The 24,648-nt window shown below is 57.1% G+C and overlaps 1 protein-coding gene across 3 annotated transcripts; it reads right to left on the reverse strand.

Annotated features, from left to right (window-relative positions):
* Nucleotides 1-3,756: 3,756 nt before the first annotated feature.
* FGF1 (fibroblast growth factor 1) lies at nt 3,757-24,576 on the reverse strand. 3 transcript variants are annotated; one of them, XM_082771687.1, is made up of 4 exons: nt 24,429-24,576; nt 9,238-9,425; nt 5,746-5,849; nt 3,757-4,898 (listed from the first exon to the last, which is right to left on the reverse strand). In XM_082771687.1, exons 2-4 carry the CDS (start codon nt 9,404-9,406, stop codon nt 4,707-4,709), a joined length of 465 nt encoding a protein of 154 aa, XP_082627813.1. In that variant the 5' UTR covers nt 9,407-9,425; nt 24,429-24,576; the 3' UTR covers nt 3,757-4,706. The 3 variants fall into 3 exon arrangements, with proteins under 3 accessions (XP_082627813.1, XP_082627812.1, XP_082627811.1); XM_082771686.1 differs by having other exon boundaries at nt 3,757-4,901; nt 9,238-9,416; nt 24,429-24,549; XM_082771685.1 differs by having other exon boundaries at nt 3,758-4,901.
* Nucleotides 24,577-24,648: the final 72 nt, after the last annotated feature.

A 24,648-nucleotide genomic window follows, 5' to 3' on the forward strand; every position in this document is an offset into this window, starting at 1 on the left:
TGTGAGAGGCAGAGGATTCACATCCCGGAAACTCCGCGGTGTAACAGCTCGGGAATTCGGCGTGATAAATGTATTTGTCTGTGCTGGTGCAGGCAGTGCGCTTAATGTGGGAAGCAGAGTTTCCTGCAGCACCAAGTCAGCAGGGAAGGGAAAACCCTGAGAGCCAGGAAGGGCCTTGGGGAGGCGAAGCAGGTATGGGGACCATGGCGGTGCTGCAGGGGGAGGGTGTGCAGGATCTTGCTCCAGCTCCTGCAAATTCCCCCCCCCTTCCTAATGTGACCCTCACCATGGAAATTGGTCCCGTTTAAACAACCGACTGGCACTGCCTCAGATCCCTGGCGGGGGTTTGGGGTGGGCATGGTGGGGGCCGATGCTGGGGCCGATGCTGGGGACGGTGTCCCGTGGCTCCCCGCAGCCCCTGCCCACAGGGGGAAGCTGCTGGTGGCACAGCGGGTGCTGCAGCCCTGGCCCTGGCCGCCCACCGCCGAGATGTGTGTGTCCTCCGGCAGCCTCTCCAAAATGCCAACCGCAGCAAAGCGGCGGAAACCCAAAGCCTGCCTTTTGCTCCGATTCCCAGCAGTTCCCAGAGCTCAATCACGGATCATTTCAGGCTCCCTCGCCCCGCTTGCTTTGCCGTTTCGGGCCGGGGCTGTCCCCTGGGCCAAGCACCCCCCTGGGAGCCCCGAGCCCGCCCCGACCCCCGTCCCAGCTCCGGGGGTCCCGGTGCGCCCCGAGCCCCCCCCGCGGTGCCCCCTCCGCAGCCGCGCCCCCGCAGCTCCCCCTGCCGGCCTCGGACCGGGAGCGCACGGCGAGGGGGGGTCCGGCAGAGGGGGCTCCTGGCATCTTGTGGGTTTTTTTTAGGGTCAGTCCGCCCCAGCACAGCGCTGCCCGACAGCCCAGCCGGCCCCGGTCCTGTTGGGAACGGCCGGGGGGCAGCAGGTGCCCGGTCCTCGCCGCCAGGATTTGGGGTTTTGACCCCAATTGCATCCTCCAGAGCATCAGCCCACACTGCCAGGCTGTTTCCAGGGGCTGTGTGTGTGGGGGGGGTTATGGCACACAGCAGCCTTCTGCCACCCCCAGTCCCTGCACCCTGGGTCCCACGCTGCAGCAGCCCCAGCGAGTGCAAGGGAAGGCAGCGCCTCAGCTGTCAAAAAAGTCCCTTCTGCAGGGAATAACCTCCCCAGGGGCACAGGGACCGGTAAGGTCTGAGCTGGCACCTCCTCGCCTTTAAAGGCAGCTCCGTTGGACAGAAGGACCGGGCAGTCCGTCTGTCCCCAGGGTGCTGCCACCCCCTAGCGTACCTTGCAGCGAAGCCCCGCGGAGCTGCCCGGCCCTTCCCAGCGTTTTACCTTTCATGGGCATTTCCATGTCATCCCCGGGGAACATATGGGAGCCATTAGACCCGGATTTACATTCTTTCCTAACAAATGGCAGCATGTCAGAGGGTTGTTTATTTAATGTAAAGTGTGATATTTTTAAAAAAATAGCTTCAGCCCTTCCAGCGCAATAGTTTGTGTGACTTTTCATGCCCTTCCTGGTGCAGGATAAACATTTAACAGGAACGAGCAGCCGGGTTTTAAATCTCGGCAGAGGACTCCTGAGCCAAACAAAAGCCGGGAGCGCCCGAGATTTAGAGCTCTGCGGCTTGGTGCTGTGCGTGGCTGCCGGCGCGCTGGCCGAACTCGCAGGCTGCCGAGCTTTCTGTGGATTTGCAGACCTGGACGGGGCCAAGCTGCTGCACCACGCAGCCCCGCAGAGCAGGAGCAAGAGGGAGCGCGGGCAGAGGGGGCTGTGGGATCCCCCCTCACCGCACCTGCCCTGCGCCGCCTCCTCCCGCGCTGCAGGATGCTGGAAGAAGCCTCGACGTGGGATCATCATCGTGCTGGGTCACCGTGCTGGATTGTCGTGCTGGTGAGCAGCTGCTGTGGTGGCCAAGGGGTGGCACCAGCGGTGGCCCCGTGCAGCACACCTGCCCTCTCCGCGCGTGCTGGGGAAGAGCTTCAAGCACAACGACGCTATTACATCCTACAAGTCTTTTTTGTTTCCCCCCTCACCTCTCACCCTAAGGACAAAACTCTCCAGGCTGAGTGTGGTTTCTCTGGGTAACGTCATCCTTGCTTGTTCATCTGTCTGAAGCAATTACTGTGGCTTCCTTAGGGATTATTTTTCAGACAAAGTGTTGACATTTTCCCCCAGTTGGGCGTCAAGTGCGTATCTGAGGTGGTAATTTCTGAGCGTAGAAGTCTAATGAGAGGAATGCCCTGCGGTTAATGAGGTGTTGGAAGGCAGCACAGCTAAATCCAGTATTGCATTTTCCAACTTTCCAGTTTAATTAGAAACCCGGATCTCCTGTTCATGCACTCACTCATTTCTTTGGTTGAGTGACAGCCCAGCATTTCACGGGGAGAATTATCACAATATTTCAGCAAGCTGTTGATGTTGCTTGCTGTCCACATCGCTCCATCTTGTTCCAGCTTGAATCTTTGTGTCTGCCATTGCAAACATCGTCTGCAGCATTTCCCAAGCACTGGCAGTGCCTGGGGCAGGGCAGGTGGCCGGGCCCTTCTCTTATCCCCGCTCCTCCTGCAGCTCAATGGCCTAAAGCCGGGATTTTGGCAGATATTGGGTCATTGCTGGGTACTGCTAAGCACCGCTTTAAATGTCTGGCTTCCTGTCTCTTATCCCCTGACATTAAGGAATAGCAAGTTTGTAGGAGCAGTGAGAGGAGAGACCGCAGGGCTCAGCCTGGTGGGGAGCTGTGGCACTGTCCCCAAAGTGGCACTGCTGCGGGACCCACAGTGCCACCAGGATTCAGAAGGGTGCATTTCACCTCCCTGCCCAGGTAATTAAGAACCTGTGCAGGTTTCTGGTGGTGGCACAGCTGGTAAATTGTTAGTTGTTAGCCTTTGGTGATGGGGTTGGGTGCACCTGCTATGAGTTAGGGTGCATGTGCTGGGATGTATAAAATAAGGGAACAAGATAGTCCCAGGTATTTGCCAGTGTAGGGGTAGTCACCTTGCCTCCCTGTGGTGCCAGAATATTGATAAAACCCCAAGATATGCTACCATCACATTTTTATTTTTTTTTAAATTTTTTTTTGGGGGGGTGAGAAGGTGTTTGTACTGAGTAGAATTTTATGAGTATTATTTTCTTCTTCCTTTTAATTAAAATGTTTTCATTGCTGCATACAGCAAAAACATGCCTTTTTGGCTGTTGGGGGTTGTAAGTGAAAGCTGCAAAGTGCTACCTGTAGTCCTTCAAGCTTTCAGTGTGCAGCTGACCCTCCCCGTGGGCATCTGCGTGGAGGCTTTGCTGCCTGAATGTGACCCTCCAGGGAGGGCAGGAATCCCAGGTAAGCTGGTGCCCTCGTGGTCCTACAGGCGTGGGGCACTGGAGGGATGTGGAAGGGACGTGTGGGGAGGGTGCTGGTGCTGTCCCCATGGTGCTGGCACCACCACGCTCCCCCTTCCCATGGTTGTGTGCTGGGAGGGCTGGTGGGGGCAATGCCATCAGCATGGGAGAGGCTTCAGAGCCAGCGAGTGCAGAGCTTCAGGAGTGCAGTAATTAGCAGAGCAATGCCAGAGAGCAGTAATTAGTGGCTAATTACTGCTGCAGAAATATGTGACCCGCAGCGCCTGTTGTCTCCACCTCCCACGTGGAGCTGGCTTGCCAGGCTGTGCCAGGAGAGGGCAGCGCCTTCCCCACATCCCCGGGGCCTGGGGAATGGAAGAACAAGTGTAGCCTGTCCCAGTATTTCATATCAAACTTTATTACTCTGCCACTGTACCGGTACATCATATTTACAGCTTGAAACTTCCATCTATGACGGAGAGGGCTGACCTGAAGTTGGGCCCCAGCACATTGCTGTGCCGTGATGCCAGCAGCCTGCCTGGTAGTGTTGCAGCACGGCCGTTTCACTGCAACATGTGCAGGGCTCCCCGCAGCTCCCTGCCCTCATCCTTGCTCCGTTCAGTCTGTTCAGTGCCCAGCCACATCTGTGTGGTGTTCCAGGGAACACGGGCTGCACCATGCCATGGCTGAACCCCAAACTCACTGAGGGGCCCCGGTGCCTTTTCCACAGAGCCCCCAAATCAGGCTTTGGTCACTCCCACTCTGCTCTGTCACCTCCAGGATAACATTAGGGTGTTGGTGCCACTTCTGGACAGGTTGTGTAAGAGACAGGTTTACTTAATAAATAAATATGAGTAACATATGGCTGATACTAGCATGAAATATAGCAATATTTGAGGTGGAAGGAAGGCTAAGATTTCGAGGACTCGGAGCTTTTGGCTGCTGTTAGTTTAGCTTAGCACGACGAGGCTATCTGCAGGCCTTTCACCAGGCGTTGACTCCATGGCATGAATAACAGTGCCCTTCGGAATGGCTCGGAGGGTGTTCTAGCAGCGACGTGCTGGGATGGATAAATACTTGAGCACAGAGCACCCAGAGAGGTGCTGGGCTGGGAAGGTGCATGTCCCGGGGCGTCCTCAGCCCCGCAGGGTGAGGCCGAGGTGCCGGGATTCTCCAGTTCTCCACCACCTCTGTGAAGCATCGTGTGGGGCTGGGTAGCTCTGCTTTGGTTTTGTTAAAGCCTTTACCTAAAGCTGGGAGCACTAACGCTTGGTTGGCTCTGCCAGACCAGCCAAAGAGGGGCAGCGAGAGGGAGGGTGGCACGGGGGGGCTCGGGTGGGGGTCGTGGTGGGGGCTCAGTCGGCCGACACGGGCAGCGGGAGGAAGAGGATCGCCTTCTGCCCGTAGTGAGTCCGTGGCCCCAGCTTGCTGTTCCCGTTCTTCTTCAGGCCGACGAACCAGTTCTTATCGGCGTGCTTCTTGGAGATGTAGGTGTTGTAATGGTTCTCCTCGATCCGCTCCAGGAACAGGCACTCCTCGCCCAGTAGCTGCTGGAAGAGAGCCGCGCGTGGCGGCAGTGAGCCCCTGCCCCGTCTCTGTGCCCTGCCAAGGTGATGGGAAGCGTGAAGGTATGTGGCCTTGATTTATCTCCCTGGCCTGGGGGCCCTGTCCCTGACCCAGGCATTTCATTTGGCAATGTCTGAGCCGAGCACCACTCTCCGTAAGCTGGTGCTGGTGCACGCTCCTGCTCTGGCAGTGGTTGGTGCTGGCCGTGGGTTTAAGAAGACAAGCACAGGGAACAAAGCAGCTCTCTGGCGAGGCTCAGAAGCCTGCTGACAGGATTACATGACACCCACTTTGCTATAAATGGGACTATTCCCAAAGACATGGATTATTTTTGGTGACACTGTGTCCTATGGCTCCTGGGCACAGGAGCTCCTTCCCCACACCATCCTGCTTGTGCTGGCACTGTCACCACCTCTGGTGCAGGGCTGGAGAACTGAGGATGCAGAGGGAAAACCCAGACAGGTTTCTGCTTCCCCACAGCCCTGTTGGCAGCCCGCAGCCCCCTTGTGGAGCTGGCACAGCTCGGGGTCTGTGGGGGTCCTGCTCCTGGAGCCAGCAGCTGCCGAGCTGGTAGGGAGCAGCTGCTGCTCCAAGCACAACTCGTGGTGTTTGCCCGGTGCTCGAGGCAGGGCTGCAAATGGTGCTATTGGGTTATTTGTTTGTTCCTCCCGCCCCCCAAAATAAAGCTGGACGGAGAGTGGCCGTCCAGCTGCCAAAATAACAAACAGAGGCTAATTGTTGCTTGCGGTTTGCATTACTCAGAGCTACGAGATTTCTGCAGACCTCAAAACCTCTCGGTGCCCGGTCCCACAGGAGCCTCGCGCTTACCGAGCCGTACAAGAGCCCGTTGGTGTCCATTGCCAGGTACTGCCCAGACTTGGTGCTCTTTATATAAACCTCACCCACGCTTTCCGCGCTTAGCTGGAGCTGAACTGAAAGTAAAAATAAAACAACAACAAAAATAAGAGGAAAATAAAAACAGGGGGCGAAAAAAGTGAGAGATAATGTCTAAGCTGCTAGGAAAGTTAGCAGGGTATTTTGGTGCTGAAGCTTGGGTTATAAAGAGTTTATAGGGAACAGTACAGAGCGTAATGAAAACATCTCCCTGTGCCCTCCCCTTCAAAGAAACCCCACAGCCATGTTTTAGGAACCAAAGACCAATTTTTTCCTTATTTTACATCAAAGGAAGGGCAGCCTTTTGGTTAAGACGCTGGAATGGGACACAGGAGATTGGGGTTTTAATTCTGGCTCTAATTTATAAATTTCTCATGTGGTTTCGACAAGACACTTGAGGAGTGACACACGAAGAAGTATTTTGAGAGCTAAACCGGGGACAGACAGGCTTCAGATGCCGGCGTTTCGAAACCGTGCCCCAAAGCATCCTGTCGGAGGCTGCCTTACCGGGGCTGCCGGGCGCAGTGGGGGAGCTGGGGAGCTCCAGCAAGCTGCAGAGGGGCAGCAAGCGCTGCCCTTCATCCTGGAGAGCAACACGGGCATCCTGCAGATGTCCAGGAGCTGTGCCTGGTATCACTGCAGCTGAAGTGAGCAGGAGGCATGACTTTGATAGCGACTGGGATCTGGGCCTGCCGGTGCAGAGCGTTGGGCTGCAGCACAGCCATTGGCACAGCCCGTGGGGTTGGGCACCCTGAGCAGTGCTGGGCTCAGGCTCCTAATGCCAAAGCAAAAAAAAAAAAAAAAAAGACCAAACTCCTCGTTGGCCTCCTGTTGTGGGAGATGAGCTGGGTCAGCGGCAGGCCGAGTGTCTGTGCCACCTCCCTCCCCAGCCTGTTTAGCCTTCCCCTTTGTGCGGTTACTTATTTTACCCCCGTGGGTTTCTTTCTTCCTTCCTTAGCTAATTACAGTGATTACAGCTTGGCTCTAGCTGTTGATCAATGGATTTGTCAGAAGAGAAGGGCAGAGGCAGTGAGGGTGCAGCCCGGGGGTGGTTCTCCTGCACGTGGTTCCAGCAGCGTGCACATCACCACCATGGGCACACGCTGAGCGGCTTCATCGGCACCTGCGGGGGCTGTGGGTGCGCCTGGGGTGTCGTGCAAAACCCCAGCTCTTCCAAAATACTGCTCCCATTTCCAAGTCAGCTCTTTCTCCTGATCTTTTCCTGTAGAGATTTGTAACAGAAATGTTGGGGTTGGTTTGAGTGAAGTGTGAGCAGACTCCTTCACTCCAGCTCCTTCCTCCTTTTTTTTTTTTTCTTAATTTACTTTGTTTAATCCTTTCTGGAACAGCGTGCAGTGTGACCTCTTGGTGTGGCAGAAGCAGGTCCCAGGGAAATCTTTACTGCGACGGGTCCATTCCTTGCTTTTGGTGCTCCCTGCTCAGCTGGAGGGGTTTGGTGGGGGCACAGTGGGGCTGCAGCCCCCAGCCTGCCTGGTGATCCCGCGGGGCTGCCTCCCACCCGCCTGGCCAGGGAAGGGGCGGTGGGACCAGAGCCATGGAGCTGCCCCCAAAACTGGCCAGGGGAAGGTGCATCAGTTCTTGCAGGTCTTTTCACGTCTCTGTACGGAGATTTCCATCCATGAAGTAATTCTATGAAGTAGAGAAGATGAGGCTGGTTTTGGGAATGTGTTGAGCTTCGTCCTCAAGAGCCAAAAATGCTCTGGTAAGGTTCCTTTTCATTTCACGGTGAAGGCTCGGGATGCCCAACTGCTGCAGCAAAGGACCAGGGAAGGAATCAGTACGTAGGGCTGGGTGCTGAGTGCCCAGGACGAGTGGCTTTTATTTTCCCATTAGATATCCTCCTTGAGCAAGCAGCGTCCCATGGAGGCCAGCATCCTGCTCTGCTCCTGGTACACCCCGGGGCACTGTGACAAGGAGCAGCGTTGGTGCCTGCAGCACGCAGGCAGGGACCCCGGAGCGCGCGGTGTTTGGTGCCCAGAGGCACACCTCCTGCTGGCACGCCGCCCTGCACGGAGTTTCCTCTGTAAATATTTGCACGGTCGGATATCCACGTTTATGGGATCGTTTGCAGGAGGTTCCCTGCTGGCACAGGTTCCCAAACACACGGCCAGGACGGCAGCTGGCGAGGTGCGAGCGTGCCGGGGCTGGCACTGGTGGCCGGAGGGGAGATGCTCGCTGCGGGGGCAGCCCCAGGGAGGGGGCACTGGGCTCAGGGCCGGGGTGCTGAGCTCTCCCTAACGCTACCGAGGGTGCTGCGAAGGGCAGGGGAAGGATATTTGTACTTGAAACTCTGCACAAACTGCCTCTTCTTGAAAGCAACATGAGGGAAGGTTGACTTTGGGGGAGAAAGCCACGTGGACGCTTGTGGTTTAAAGAAAAAAAAAATGCTGTTCTTAGAATTTGTAAGGCTAATTGGGCTCCTCCCAGCGCTCCTTTCTAACCAAACAGGAGCCTGGCAGATCCCAGCTCTATTCCCGTAAGTGCCCAGGGTACGGTGTACACAGGCTGTGGAAAGGTTGCTGCTGAGCAGGGTGAGCAGAGAGGGGCAGGATCCGGCCCCAGCCCTAACCCCTGTGCCCCAGGAGCTGCTCTGCCTGCCCCGCTCTCTTGGGTGCAGTTTCCCAAATCCTCTCAAGCACTTTGAAAGTGCAGTGGGGGCAGGGGGCTCTGCGTCAGGCCAGGCGTGCAGCTCTCCTCTGGTGGCTTGGCACAGCTCGGTCAAAGCTGGAGAGCTCAGCACCTCGGCCACGGGCTTGGCTGTTGGCAGGGAGAGGGAAGGAACTGTCGGTGCCGTGGGGAGCTTCTGGAAAGGGCAGACAGCACCTTTCCTTGCTGTCCCTGCATTTTTAAAACTGAGAGTCACTAAATAACTTTTTTTTTGGCTGATTCTTGCTTCTGTTGGACTTGCATATCCCACAGGAATTTAATTTACTGCATTAGGGGAAAGGGAAGGTGCCGAAGGCAAGAAGACACCATGTGCACCGCACAGATAAAACGCGTGCTGCCCGCAGAAAGGTCGGGGCCCTGTGTGCAGGGAGCAGGGTGGGGGTGCTGCCAGCAGGCACTGCATGCGTGTGGTGCCAGCACCAAATCCTCCAGCCAAGGGACAGCACAGGGGGACATCGAGTCAGGTGTGATGGCTGTGGCCATACGCAGCATGTGCAGCTCCTCCTCAGCCCCTTTTTCCAGCTGCCAGCTTGCTCGTAAGCAGCCAAGCTGCAAATACCACCCCAGTTGTGCCCTGGGTGCTCTGCCCACCCCTGATCCCAGTAAGGACCAGTCAGCCTCGTGGCTGCCCCGCTCCCAGCTGCGTGCTGGGATGCTTCCTAGGGAAAAAGGTAGCCAAGACAGCGCCAGGCACAGGAGCAAGCAGGAGAGCTGAGCAGCCAGGCTGTGTGTGCTTACTGTGCTGGTCGCTTCGGTCCCGCGTCCCGTCCACCTTGCCGTCGGGAAGGATCCGTAGGAAGTGGCCCCCGTTGCTGCAGTACAGGAGCTTGGGCTTCTTGTAGTTCCCCGGGGGCAGGTTGAACTTCTCGGTCAGGGCAGTGAACGTGGTGATCTCCCCCTCGGCCATGCCTCAGCCTCTGCCCAGGCTGCAAGAGACAGGGAGGTGAGAGCGGGCACGGCGAGCTTCCCCGCACGGTGCCAGGCTTATAAAAAGGGGCAGGCAGGGAGGGGGCCGGGGCAGGTGATTCACGTGGTGGTGGCGGTGACACAGCCCTCAGGGTGATGCTCCCCGGAGTGGGAGGGCTGGTGGTCGTCTGCTCATCGGCGGCAGGGCCGGGGGCCTTTTAATTGTGTCGCAGCGAATGCTGTTTTCTTTCTGCTTTCTATTGACGTACGCACTAAAATTACACACTCGAGAAAAAGTCTGAAAACACCCAGTGTCTGATTGGAGCCCGCGGGAGGCAGGAAGCCCAGGCTAATAACTCTCTCCACTATTATACCTCAGTCATGATTATGACTGGGACTGCACGCACGCTGCTAGATAAGCAAACTTTTTTCTTCCTGTCTTGGCGTTCTGCACCTCACCTGGCTGAGGCACAGACGTGCTTAGAGCCAGACCAAAATTTCGATGTTGTGGGTGATAAACGAGGGCACAGGAGGATTTCATTGCCTGGGCAGTGAGTGGGAGATTTACCCACACGAATGTGGGTGGAAATGCGTGTGAAAAAAGGAACTTTGAGGATATAATGAGCTTATATCATGCTGGTGCACCCTTGTATCCCAGCTGAAACAGAGAGCCAGGCACCTGGCCTAGAAACTGCGTTTAAAATCTGCCTTGAATAGGCTGACCCTTTGGCTGTAAGCTCCTAACTATTTAACTTCGCAAATGCAGCTGCAAGGAGGGGAAACTATGCCTCCAAGCGGATCCCCAAAGTCTGCAGGAGATAAAAATATGTGAAACTGCCCATTTCTTTTAAAGTTTTGGGAACTAAAAACTAAAACCTTGAAAATAAAGACTTTGTTGCTGTTGTTAAAAACACGCCCAGCTGTTTCCACCGACTTTGGTTAGTTCACAGGCTTCATCCCTTTCTTTCAGATGCGTCCCTTTGGGGTCGCTATTAGAACAGCGAGATTTCCTAGGAGGGGAGAACAGCCGGGAAGGAAGAAGCGTTCTCTGTCATCCAAGGCCTAAATTCCTGCTGGCAGCGAGCAGTTCCCGACGGGCCCCTCTCCTCCTGGCCCGCGGTGCTGTGCTGCAGCTGGAGGGCTGAAGTCAGGGGGCCCGCAGCCGAGCGCGGGGTCAGGGCGCAGGGGCCCGGCCATGTATTATTTTAAACTTTTCCCCACTGCCCTTTCTGCAGGACTGCTCTGATCTTGTTTCAGGAGTCATGTTTTCTGGAACAATGCCTAGCGAGCCGTGCTTTATCAGACGCGTTTCCCCAGCTCTTTGCTGATGTGCCCAGGGAGCTGTTTTGGTGCTTATCAGGTTCACAAAACCGGCTGCCAGCCAGCTCCACCCCGCATCGCGCATCTCCCCGAGGCTCGGTCCTGCTCTGCCCCTAATTGCAAAGCCAAAAGCATTAACCTTTCTCTGCAGAAGTCAGACCAAGTTTTATAACCATCTCTCTTGGTTTCCTTGCTGCTTAAATGAACAAAAGCAGCGTCAGGCTCAGAGCTGGGACGTTCAGATGGTGTGCGCTTGGAAGCAAAAGCCCCTGCTGTCCCGTCTGACACAGCCCGGTATTTTTGGAAATGCTCACTGATGGTGATATAAGCTGACAGCGAGGTGGCACGCTGAAGGTGCTAGCACTGCTGCCCTGCACTGAGCTCAGTGAAGTGTCCCAGGGCTGCTCAGGAGGAGCTGTATGCATCCTGGTGGCCTTCCAGGGCAGCTGGTGGGCTCCCAAGGTACAGCTTTGACATCCTTTTTTGACACAGTTGTCAGGCAGCTGAAATTAGGTACCTCTGAGACCTTCTGCTCCCAAAACTTTTTTTTTCTTGTTTCTATTGAGAAATCATGATTTTCTTGTAGTAGTTCAGATTTAATACCGATAGCCTGCCATGCTTTCTCTGAATGAAAGCCTTCAAGTCATTCAGTGTGGTAGATAAGGCTCCGGTGCTTTGCTGAGCATTAATCAAGATCAGTGGCATTGTGTAATTTACTGGAAATACAGCTTTTCTTCAACCTCCCTCTGAGGGCAAAGGGCTCTCAGAAACCTCCTGGGCTGGCGGTGGAGAGAAGCGAGAAGCAAACCTCCCTCAGCCACGGGCTCAGAGCAGGAGCTCAGCAGCGCTGTGCCGCAGCCAACGTGGGTGAGGTGCAGACTGGTGCTTCCCTTGTTTACTGCCTGTCTGCACGGCTGAGTGCATCTATGGATAGCTTTAACAGAGCAGCTCTGCTGGAAATTTTCTTCATTTTCATGTATTTCCTTTAAGGTTTTTTGCTATTTTTAGGGCACCTTCAGTGCTCGCCAGCTGCCTTTGACTCCGCAAGAGAAGCTGAATGAACACAATTTTCCACTCCCATTGTCTCTCCTTGCTAAATACTGTTGCTGTTCTCATACTTTTATGACTGTGTAGTTGGTACTCTATGCACAGTACCACTCCAGGCCCTACTATTATACTTCTGGCAAGAAAATGTTAGTTTTTTATGAGAATTTTTTGTAATCTGGCATCTGGATTTACCCCATCTAATAGTAGCAGATGTCAAAACCTCCCAGGTCAGAAATGAGCTTTCTAGAGATAAAAAAGGACTTAAGAAGAGAGCTGAACCCGGAGGTTAATTCTGACCATGTCCCACTGGCCTGCAGCCATGGGGCTTGGCCGCGTGCGTGCTCCCCATGGCAGTGGGGAGAGGAGCCGGGTGCGAGGCTCCAGGAGCCAGGAGAATCTGAGATGTTTGGGGTCGGTTCCAGGCTTTATCACCGGCTGTTGCAGCTGCCAACCCAGAGGCTCTGATGTGAAATCCCAAACTCTGAAAGCATCTGAGTGAGTGCTGGGTGCCAGCCACGCTGCCAGCACCAGGTGAGCTCTGCGTGAGCCCAGAAGCCAGCGGGTGCGCTGGGGCAGCGAGCAGGGGGCTCCTCGTCCTTCCCTGCTTTAAAATCAGTACAGGCTCCACTGGCCAAAAGGCACGGTTTTTCCCTTTGCTCCCTGTACAAAGCTGGTGCTGGTGAGAGGCTGGCAGCCCACAGGACTGCTGTGACCCTTGGATTCACGGGGCGGCCAGGTGAGGTGAGCCTGTGCTGTCTTCATCGTAAAGCTCCCAGCTGCTGCCCACAGGAACCCAGAAATGTCTCACGAACCTGGCTTAGAACAACTCAAATTCATTGAGACTATTCTTGGCTTTGGATACGGTCCTTTTATAGGTCTGGGAGGAAATGTTCTGGATGGGCTCTGAGCATCCCTTCAGAACAATCTGGAGGCGTTGGTGAGCAGTGCAGCTAATGCCAGTTGTCATTGAGATGGTCGGATGATGATCGTAGAGAAAGCTCCAAACAAAAGACAGCCACGCTCAGGATTTGTTAAGGTTTTCTCAGGCTCCACATAATGAGATCAGTGTCCTCAGAATTAGGCCCTGGTGAGTTCAGTGGGAACGCTGCAATTGGTTTCACTCTGGAACATGTTATTTTCTCCATTAAAACAGAAATCATATTTATCCCAGGGTGCCACCAGACTGCGCTGCCTCCTGTTGGGCTCATTTCCCAGCCCTGCTTTTGGCTTCAGGCAGCAATCTTCCCAGGAAATTTAGATAGGAAGTAGGAGAATGGTTACAACAGGTAAAATATTTTAAATAATTTAGGTTCTGGCTTTCCTCCACGCATTGTCTGCCCTGGTGGATTCCTGAAGCATGGGGGCTGACAGATGCGGCTTCAGGGAGCTGGCTGGGGTGATCCAAGAGCTGCCCGAGCCTGCTGAGGAAAAATTGCTCGGATGAACAGGGATTTCATTCCTTGCAAGTCTTAGAGATGCGCTGTGTGGGAAGGATTTCCTCACCCAGGAATAGCAGGCCGTGCGAGATGCAGGCAGGATCAGAGCTCAGCAAGAGTTTCCTACAAGTGGCTCCACGACTCACAGCGTGGTGGAGTCAGAGCTGGGCTGGGGCAGCCCAGGAGCCCCGCTGGAGGTGCCAGGCACGGCTGTGATTCCTCGGATCCTCAGAGGAGGACTCAGTAAATGAGTAGGCAAAGCCTGCGATAAATGTGTAGTAGGTGGTTGTGTGCAGATCAGCAGAAAGCATTGGCTTGTTCCTAGGCAGTGTTTGTGGTAGGAAGGTTTTATTTCTAGCAGTAGAATTAGCTGCTTAATGACGTATTTATCAGTCAGGTTTTACCCTTTGTAAGTGGAATTTGTGCTCTAAAGTGTGACCAAAGCTGTAGGAATTGATTTAACTCCTGCCCACAGTCGTCATCTGCTCTCCACCCTTGGCCCAGCACTGGGATGCCGTAAGGTCGGCCTCACCATGGCCGTGTCAAACCCTCCTGATGCTGTCTCAGCTCCCATCCCCTCTTTGTTCCCAGCAGGGAGCCCTTGGAGAAGCGTGCACGTCCCAGAGCTGTGCAGCCCCGAGGGAACGGCCTGCCAGCAGCTGAGCATTTCAGAGCCGTGTGTGACTGCTGCACTTCTCCGGGCTGGGACCTGCAGCACAACATCTCAGCAGAGCCGTGGCACCCGTGGGGAGACAGGAAAACAAAGTGAGGATCTGCTTTCTAATTACCTTCCAGCCTCTCCTGCCTCCCCACCCACACCCTTCTGCAATCTGGTGATTAACTTAATTACAGCCCCAGCTCCTGAAGCCGATCCAGCCGGGGAGCAGGAGCTCTGCCAGGAGGGTCTCACTCCCCGTGGCCTGGCTGGGCTCGGACCAAGCCCATGGACACATCCATGAGCAGCGCTGGCTGCAGATGCAGCTCCCATGGCCTCGTGTGCGGGATTTAATCACTAAGCTCGGTGCTCGCCAGATGTGTGGGACCTGTGATGGAAAGAACACCCTGGGCAGAGCACAAGAGCTCAGTTTCTCCAGCGAAGGAGGGGGTGGGAGATGCGTAGCAAAGGGGGCTCCTTTCACCTCTGGGCTTTGCAGCTGGAGGCGATGCAGCTGCCTGGGGGCTGGGGGTGGCTGCTGCTCCTTCCTGCGCCGTGCTCCCTCCCCAGCAGGGGATCTGCTCCTGTCCATGCTTTAAGGTGCTGTTTACAGCATTTATTAGAAATTACAGAAGGTAATTAGTGCAGTGCGCATACTGAGGGTTTCCCCTTTCCTCTAGCAGAGGGCACGTGCTGCCTTTTCCAGGTCCCCCCCACAGGCTGGCACTGGCACCCACCCTCCTGCTCCTTTGCTTTCCTGCAGCGCTGCCCCCAGCCCCTCGCTCGCACTGACCGAGAGGCACCCACAGGTGGGACCGACTGCTAAACCACACCACGAGACACCCGGCCCTCGTGGCCTTGATTTGGGTGCCCGGGGACGAAGGCTCCGTGCTGCTGGGGCTGCTGATGCCCTGGGGATGGCGATGGGGGAGTGGGTGCCCCTGTGCGCCCTGCTGGGGACCCGCTCCCCCAGCCCCGGCGGGCAGGGAGGTGAAGCTGGGTGACGCTTGCCGGGCTCACAAATGTCACCACCCGCCCCCGGTGTCCAGGCAGGACGCTGGGCAAAATGTCAGACCACAGAGCCGGGAGCTGTCTGGGCCCAGGTGTGGCTGCCCCGCGGCCGCTGGCTCCGGCCCCAGGCGCCCACGGATGGACAGACGGACGGACGGCAGCCAGCCACCGCCGCACCTGGCCCCGGGGCAGGCTTCTCGCGGCGTCTGGTTGTGCTCTGGTTGTGGCACTTTTACCCAGCTTTTCCCTGCCTCCCTCTGGGAGCGAGTAGATGCGGAGAGGAAAAGCGTGGCTGCCTGCAGCTGGGAGCCGGGCTGCTTGCAGAGCAGCTCTGCCCAGAAAAACCATCAGCCGACCCCAAATGACAGATTCTAGCCCCAAAATTTTACTTTATGCTGTGCTCTTACGCCACGGGGCTGATGTGGTTCTCCTGCTGGGCTAAGTCCCCGCTGACCCTGTGCTCCCAGCCCAAGCAAAGCTCTCTGCCAACGGCCCCGCTCCAGGCTGGTGCCTTGTCACTGCCCCTCTCCTTCGCCCTGCTATCAGCTGTGGGCCCATGCCAAGCTCTCATTGCTGAAATGGGTCCAAAACGTCAGGGTGCTGTTGTTAATAAGGCACAAGGCTTGAATTAGGAGCGAAAAGCAGCAATTTGCATGTGTTGTCAGATGTAACACTTCCTTCAGCTGGCCCTCTGAAGAATAGCCAGGCTTAATCAAGGGTTGGCTCAGGCTTCAAAAACTGGGATTGGAGTTTGGGTTCAGGCTTTATACCGTGTCCTTCCCCCTAGACGAGGAGAATGCTGGAAGTGAGGGTTTCATCTCCAGGCCAAGTGAAACCTCACAGCCATACTCGTGGTTAACCATCAGTAGACATATCATCACTCAGAAGTCAGGCTTCCTCCAGCAGAGTCTCAGTCTCTGTTGTTCCAAGGAAAATCGCTTGGTTTCTGGGTTCACTATGAGCTTAGCAGTGATTTACTGCCCTGAAAACACGCAGGGAGTTAATTATGCTCATTCTAAAATATTTGTGTAAGGGCTATATGCTTGTCGTGTTACGTTCTGAGAAAAACTGCCTAGGAGGATTCTGTTCTTAATTCTGCTGCTTGATATCGTCCTCGAAATGCAGTGTCTGGTAGCTACGGGTGCCTGAGTAAACGGCCTGGGCTGTGTTTTGCCACGCACACTGTTGCTCAATAACTTAACAGCACAACAAAAGCTTGAGATAATAATTACAGGGAAAATCCACTGATAAATAATAATTTTCTTAACTGCGTGCCTTGAGGGCTGGGGAAAATGCCTTGCAGTGTGAAACCATGGTGCACAAGAACATGCAGGGAGAGTTTCAGATGAGATCTTTCTGTTGGAGCAAGGCAAGCTCAAAGCTGAATCTTTGTTAATTTGGGTGAGAGGCTCAGCCACAAAACAAACAAAAAAGCCCCACAGGACAGTCAATGGGGGGATAACACCTCTGCACGCAGCTAGTGAGCCCGCTGTGTGTTCCATCTACGCTGCTGCCAGGAGAGCAAGGCAGGTTGCTTCTCTGCACATGGTCTGAGGCCAAATTTGGGGTTTCTCAGCTCAGCCCCAGGGACCCCGAGCTGCCTGTGGGTGCCCGCTGCCCCTCGGAGAGGAGCACGAGCTGCATGCTGCTGCTGCCAGCCTAACCCTGGTCCTCCTGTCCCCGACAGCAGCATACCGAGGCACCTGCACCTGCGAAGAGGTTGGCACCAAAGTGGTCCCCGTGAGACACCTGCAGTGACAGCGGAGCCACCGCGGTGTCAGCAGCAGGAGCACCTCTCCGAGGGAAGCAGAGCCCGGCCCCGCTGCGTTCCCCTGGCAGAGAGGTGAGGTGGTGGTGGTGGTCTGCAGGCTCCCCCGCCCTTCTCATCCCCGTAAGCAACCACCTGCATGGGAAGTGCAGTTTTAGATACCCACACCTGGTGGAGGGGGCACCGCGGGGTCCTGCTGGCCCCCAGAGACCTGGCCAAGGCTGCCGGTGGTGACGGGAGGCGGAGACACATGGATCTAAGCGAAAATGCCAGCAAATTAACTGAAAATGTACCCACTTGAGTAGCCTTATGTACAACATAAATGTGTGCTGTAAAGACGTGCAGAAAAAAATCACAAATGACTTCTCTGGGGGAAAAAAGTGAGTCTGTGAAAGGCAGGGCAGCTCTGGGCAGGTGGCAGAGCTCTGCACAGGGAGCTCTGGGAGCTTTGGAGACGTGCAGAGGGGACTCGGTGGTCCCTTTCCTGCTTGGATGGCACAGGGGCTGCAGAAAGCCCCTGGAGCAGACGGCTGCTTGCGGGCAGAGTGGGGAGATGTGCAGAAAAGCAGCCCTGGCACTGAGCACCAGCAGCCGGCAGCATTTTCAAGGCGGTTTGTGGCTCGCAGAGTGCCCCCGGTACAGGCAAACAGCACAAGCCTGGAGTCCCCATCCCGGAGCACAGGCTGGGATTTGTTACGGTAAAGATCTCCCCCTCCTGTCCGCCCCGGCAGCACCGGGCTGAGAGCAGGGGGAAACTGGGCTTGGGGAGCCTTCCCTGGGGCTCTGTGCCCCAAACACCACCCAGGAGGGCTTCAGGGCCATCGGGGCCACCCGGAGCAGCCCGCGGTGGCCGTGCCGGGGGTTTGGCTCAGGGGCTGGGCGAGCTGCCCGAGCCCCGTGGGCTGGGGATGCTGCGGGGAGCCGAGGCTGCGAGGGCGCCTGCGCACCTGGCATGGAAATAAGAGAAACTTTGGCAGAAGGAAGGGCCCTGCGAGGGTGAGTGCTCGGCCCGAGGTGGGAGCAGCGGTTTGCTAACGCCAGAGGCGTGGGAAGAAAAGCCCCAAGGTCAGGGCTGACGCCCAGATTTCTCCTCTTAGAGCTCGGATCTAAATTAAGAGCCAGAAGCAGGGACAAATGTTCTGAGCGCACGAAGGCCGTGAGTCACCGTGGCCCCGTGTCTAGACCATTGTGGGCAACCAGCGGGGCTTTGGGAGGGCAGCTGCGAGCTGGCAGCCCCGCGCCAGGAGGCTGGGGGACAGCCGGGTCTATAATATAGATATTAACCGTGGTGCTCTGAGGGCTTGTGTTAGCCTCCGTCTGCCACATTGAGCAGCCAGGAGAATGGAGTTATTTTGTTCCCCTGTTTTCCTTCAGGTGTGACATTTCAGCAGGTACAGAGGGGCTGGTGGCAGGCAGAGCCGTGCCAGCTGCAGGTCCCGGGCATGGCTGCTCTGCTCCCTGCTGCCCGGGAACTGCTGCAGCGTCTGCTCCCGACTGCAACAGCAGCATTCAAATAAGATAATCTGGTGCTGGATGCGAGGCAAAAAATAGTAAGTGCTCTTACTGAGAACTACTGAGTCAGGCGTCTCTCTCGTTTAACAAATGGAGAGCGGAAGGGAGGATTATTGCGTCTATTCAGGCCACACAACGGGCTGGGGCTGAGAGCATGACAAAGCAGCAGCTCCTCTCTCTCCCTCTCTCGCTGAACTGGTTTTCAACAAATTCTTCTGCAGAGAGGTTTCTATTGTGAGCCGCTTAAAAAGCAAAGCCGGCCAGGCCGCCAGCCCAAACGGTAATCATCGACTTGCAGTTGCACAAAATGAATGTCAGATTTCTAAAAGCACCGCGGCTGGCAATCAGTGCGCGCCGTGTCACGCAGCCCAGCCGGCCGTGTCACCAGGGGGCTGTGTGACACGGTGCCAGCACTGCCCTTCCCCGGGTACCCAAACCCTGGGCTGCCCCGAATTCCTGCTGGCAGCCTGCTCGTGGCACCTAGCAAGGCTTCCCCTGCCTCTTCCTTCATCTACGAGCTGTGGGGGGCTGCGCCCCTCTCCAGTGGGTGAGCCCCCACCTTGGCCGGGGCCGCCTGCTTGTGCTTGGTGGTGCTGGGGCTGGCTCTGCCTGCTGAGATCTCACTGGGGCTGCTGCTGGCTTTGGTCTGACCCGTGGTTAATGACCACATTCTGGGCAGACCCGTGGTTAATGACTGCATTTTGGGTTGACCTGTGGTTAATGACCACCTTTCTTCACCATTCCTTGCAACCTCTCATTTCTGAGCCCTGATTCAGAGAGGAATGCATTCATCTCATCCCAGCTCCTGTGATTCTGGGGGTTATGAAATTAAGGATGATTAAACACAACAGGCAAGCATACTTGGCATTACTGCGGCTGGCGCCCTGGAGGCTCTGGGGAGGAAGGTGCTGCTCTCGCAGAGGGTGAGGCCAGACCAAGGCAGCCCCAGCCCTACTTCCAGAGGTCTCTGTGCAGTTACCGGGTGGGTGTTTAACCACTGCAGGGCTCCGGCACCCTGCTCCAATAGGAATTACCCCGGAGCTGCAAAGATGCTGGGGGCCAGGGCAGCACGGCTGTGTGCACTGCACCCTGACACTGTGCCAGGCTCAGGGCAGTGGCCTCCTCTGATCGTCTCATTTATTTCCTACCAGGGAGAAGCCAAAATCTAACAGCAGTTTCTGTAATATCTGTAAGTTCCCCTGCCCGGTGGGGAGCCAGGGCTCCAGCACCCACTGTGGCACCGGGTGGCTGCCGGTGGTGTTTGGTGCTGCAGAGGGAGCGGGGTGCTCACAGGGACCACGAGGAGGACGCAGCCCTGCGAAGGCAGAGCCTGGGATGCGCAGGCAGCAGGAGATGGGAACCGACTCAACCTCCAGCCAGCAGTTATTGCACCATTAAAGTGAAAATTGGTGATTGCCTCCTCACTGAAAAGTTACAACTTTCTTTAATTAGTCCCCTAAAGCGAGGCTTATTTCCTGTTGAAATGTGTGTGTTTGTGGTTCAGGATTGCAATGTCTCTTAAAAATCCTTTTTCATGCCTCCTCCCACGTGCTGTTGCTCATGCAAATATGGGCATGCTGCGAAATGGATGGGGCCATTTGCGGTTTGGTTGGGTTCCTGCACTAATTAAGGGCCTCATCCAGCCCCTAGGAGCTGCTGAAAACTGCACGGAGCTGAGAGGAGATTGATTGCTGCAGGAAACTGGGAGTGGCGCTTCTAAAATGACCCCGGGAATTTTCCTTGTGATGGGAATTTTCCTTGTTCCCTGCGAGCACAGGGTGAAAAACCCGGGCATGCCGAGCACCTGCAGGCACCTGCTGGGCTGCAGGGAGCAGCGGGAGCTGAGGACAGGGGCAGGGCTGGCGGTCACACACCTGGGGACCTGCACCGAGCCACGGCCAGCCCCGGGCAGGGTCTGCCCCTGCAGCCAGGGGTGGGCACTGCTCCTGCCTTGGCATTGCATGGCTCCAGGGCAGCCACGCCGTCTGTGTCGCAGCTCTTCTAGGCAGAAAATACCCATCTTTGTTGCAAAGGAAAGAAAAGGGCCTTTCTGGCTGCTAAGCTCTCTGGTTTTCTATTTATTTATTTATTTTCTGGCTTGGCATCAGAAGAGAAAACAAATATTTAGGAGGGTCTGACTGTGGTCTGCTCTATCAGTGCGCCGTCAGAAGCACGCTGAAATAAGAGGAGGCAGACTGAAACGAGCCTGCTGTGGTTAATGTCATCGTGGACCCTGTCACTTAGCCCTGACTCCTCACCGTCAGGATGCTTTGAGCTGCTCACTGCTGTTGAAGCCAAACCAGAGACACCAAAGATGTCAAATACAAAGAAGAAATGCTGCAAGCTCTGATTGCCCTGCTTGGGAGGAGCAGGTGCTGGGCATGGAGCTGGGCACCTCCTCCGAGCCCCTGCTGTCCCTGCCTCTCCCCCCACACCTGTGAGCATTTCAGCTTGCTCATGCTGTCTGGCAGAGAGGAAAACACTGGCAAAAAAAGCGCAGGGAGGCCTGAGGGCAGGTACCTGCCCCCAGCGTGGTGGTGGTGGACGTGGGGCTGCAGCCGGGGGAGCAACGTGGAAGGAGCCGCATCCAGCTGCCTGAGGAGCTGCCGTGGCCGGGAGGAAGATCAAGGTCTCAGGAGTGGGAGGAAGGCCAGAGTCATTTGGGGAGCTTGGGAGGGAAAGCCTATCCCCTGGGCTCGGGTGGAGCTGGGAAGGAAAGTTTATCCAAAGGGCTTGCGAAGCTGGCTCTGGCCGGAGACCTCGGTGGACCCGAACTCCGGTCAGCCCCGGTCCAAGCGCGCGATCCTGCACGCCCCAAGACAGCAGGGTGCTTGCAGCAGCGGCTGGAGGAAGTTTTGCTCACCCCGTCTTGTGGGGAGAACAATCAGGCATTGTCCTGCCCTACCTCCACCAAGCTGGTCCTGCCCTTAGGAACCCGTTAAGCTTTAGACCCCTGGCTGTGCCGACCTGCCCGTAAGGCTCGGGAACTCTCCAAGGCGATCGCTGCTGGGGCCATGAGGGGCCCGGGCTGCCTGCTTCCAGCACATCCCACACAGCCGTGTGGGGCCGGGAGCCTGCAGGGCTGGGGGTGGTGCTGGGGGACCTGCCTGCACCCCCAGGCACGGGGAGCAAAGCGGGGCGGCGAGGCGAGGCGATGCTCCCACACATCCAGGCAAACCCCGGGGCTGGAGGGGGGCTTGGGTGTCTGCTAGGGCAGGCCCAAGGACTTTTTTTTAAAGGAAATTATTATTATTAATAATTATTATTTTAAAATGGACCATTTTATAGTGCTGTATCACTTCAGCAAATTTCCTATTTGGAAGTAAAATGGTCCAAATACCGCGTTTCGCAAAGCAAAATATTTTAAAGATTCCGATTCAGATTGTGCCACCGGCTTCTGGTCAACGCCTTCCTTTCACTTGCAGTCATCTTGAAATCGAAATTCCTCCCTCCCGGGGGCAGGAGCCTGGTGACACTTGCAGGGACCGGGGCTCTGGGCGCAGCCAGGTGGGGAACGGTGCCCGACATCCCGCTCCCGTCGCTCTTTCCCCCCTCCCGGCCCGGCTGTCAGCTCCTAACCCCCCCCGGGGGCCCTTTCCTGGCCGCTGCCGCCCCGCGGGTGCCCAGCAGCAGGCAGGGAGCCCCCGGCCCCGCGTGGCCCCCGGCCGCTGGGAGCAGCCCCAGGCCCCGTGGGGGCCGCATCCCGCCCCCTCCCCGCCGCATCCCGGGGGTACCGCGGCCTCCCCGCGCCCCCCGAGCCCCCGTAGCATCCCCGGGGGGGGGGACGTACCCGTAACGCTGCCGCGGAGGAGCTGCCGCCGGCGGGCCCGGGCTTTGGCTGGTGTCAGAGCGCACGGGAGAACCGAAAAATAAAATAGGGAAAAAAAAAAAAAAAAAGCCAAAGCGGAGCCTATTGGTGAGGCGCTGCGGTGGGAGGGGAGCGCCCCCCCGGCCGCGGCTCCGGCCCGAGCGCTCCCTGCTGCTGCTGCCGCCCCGCCCGCAGCACGGGGAGGCACCGGGCACCGGGCACCGGGCACCGGGCACCGGGTACTGGGCACCGGGCACCGGGCACCGAGCTGTGCTGGTGGCAGGCACCTGCCGGGCTCTGGCGGCATCAGGGCAGGCTCGGCTCAGCTCAGCTCAGCTCAGCTCAGCTCAGCTCAGCTCAGCTCAGCTCAGCTCGGTTTGGCTCGGTCAGAGCCTGCCGCTGCCGTGGGTACGGGGTGCTGCGGCACCGTGGGGGCAGAGAGGACAAAGCTGGCAGAGGAGCCAGCTTTTTTGGGCTCTCTTTTCTCGTTCCCATCCCCGCGGTCCTGCTGCTTTGGGCAAGCACCGGTCCTGTGCCCTCCCGGGATGCAATGAACCCCTTTGCCCCAATGAGTGCCAGGCTGAGCTGCAGGGATGGGGGCTCTGCACCCCTCAGCCCCACGCTGATGATGCTGGGGTGCTCCGCAGTGGCAGAGATTGGCCTTAAATGTGACGTGCTCTCAGGAACCTGATAAATTATCCCCCTGAGCCTGATATCTGTATCCCCTGGGACTCAGGGAGCAGTGCCGGGTGCAGGTGTAGGATCTATCAGAGGGTGCCTGGCCCATGGGCACCTGCTGAGCCACACACACGACGCAGGGTTTGTGCTGGCTGCGGGGGTGAAGGAAGCATCGCGGAGCTTGGCCTGCCTCCACCGGCCTTCTGCAGCCTTGTTTGACCAGGGTTATCTCAGGCTTGCTTAAAATGTGTTTTCCGTCCTGGTTCACACGGAGCCTGTATGTCTGGGCAGCCAAGCAGAGTCCAAAGCACACTGAGCCCAGACGTTTTGTTACAAACATGTCCCAGTTCACTGCAGTTCACAGCAGCCCGCGGGGATCATTCTTGGTGGATCTGGCACAGCCCGGGTGGGCTCGGGGCCTCCCCAGCATCCCCGTGCTCACTGCCCTGTGTCTGGGTGTTGGAACAAACCTGCACATTTCCTCCTGCTATTGTAGCTGCGTGCTGACAGTGGAAGGGAACAACAAGCAAGACAAAGCCAAACATTGCCCTTGAATTAGGCTGAGCTTTTCCTGGATGGCAGGCATTCGGGTTATTCGTGAAGGAGGAGTGCTGGGAAATGCAGCCCTGCCTCCTTACAGAGCTGCCTTCTTCTGTTCCTGGGCTGTGGGGAGGGCTGCACCCCCTGCCTGCCTCCCCCTGTGCCGGGTGGCTGGGGGCCCTGGGCACTGCGGGTGGCACTGCTCGCCTGCCTCCCCCCAAATTTAGCTCTGTGCCCTCCCTGCCTGGCCTGGACGCAGCCGTCTCTGGTGAGAGCAATCGTCTGGCAGCCCCGCACAAGGCGCAGAGCGAGCAGTGGCTGGGAGCTCTGCAACAGTCCCCGTGCCGAGGAGCAGCTTGGCCAAATCCCAAAGGCTGACGGTGCCGCCGCGGCCCCGCAGTGCTGCCCTCCCTGCCCGGGCCCCAGGGCGAAGCCCGGGTGGCAGCAGATGCCTGCGCTGTTTTCTAGGCTCTCTGGATGGCTTTTGTCAGCTCCTGCTCCTGCCTCAGGTAAGGAACCCCCTCACCACTCTGCCTTGAATATCTGCTGACCTTCTCGGCTAGGAGTCCCAGAAATAACACACATTTCTTGGGGTTGTTTGGAAGCATGGCAAATAATTAACCATAGAGTGGCGTTTTCCTTGAGGAAACACGAGGTGCTGCTTTCTGTTCAGCACCCAGGCACTGTGTGTTGCTGCTTGTCCCCCAGATCAGGGTCACGCAGCGCTGACAGCAGGCAGAACTTCCTGCAAGTCGGGTTTGAAATGAGCCCCTCAAGGTGCCCCAGGTCCCAGGGTTTGGGTTCATTCCTCGGAGCTGCGCTGCTGGAAGGGCTGAGCAAGTGCTGCTCAGTCCAGTGCAACCTGCAGGCAGCACTGAAGTGTCCTCCCCCACCTCCCCTCCCCATTTTCTGTCCCTGAGCCCAGAACGAGGACAAAGAAACCCCAACCGCTCCCCAGCCACGCACACCCAGCCGAGCTGCAAACTGGTGGTGGATTAGGAACCACAAAAGCTCGTTGCAGACCTTGTGGGAAGAGATTGCAAAGCCCGGGGCAGGGCTGTGGCTCTCCAAGGGCCATGCCCCGAAGAGGACACCAGGGAGGTGCTGCATGGGGCGCCCAGCAGCCAGGTCGGGGTGCACAGTGCTGTGCAGCTGGGGGTCACCCTGCCCCTTGCCCCTCGCCCCGCTGCCCCCAAGCCGGGCAGCTCCCGGCGCGATGCCCGCACACCCCGCACCCGCAGCACTCACGGCAGCTCGTGGGAAGAGCTCCAAGGAGAAGCGATGTCCCTCAGACCGACACCGGCATCGGGGCTGTGCTGGCTCCGGGCAAAATCCAGCCTGGGGCAGCGCGCGGCGGTGCCGTCACCGGGGCATGGGCCGCTGCGCTGTGCCCACATAGGACGAGGAAGTATGGATAATCCTTTGCCTTGCTATTTTTTTCCCCTCATGTGATCTTGCTTTTGGACTG

Source organism: Aythya marila, assembly GCF_965140915.1.
Source record: "Aythya marila genome assembly, chromosome: 14".
Taxonomy (NCBI): Eukaryota; Metazoa; Chordata; class Aves; order Anseriformes; family Anatidae; genus Aythya; species Aythya marila.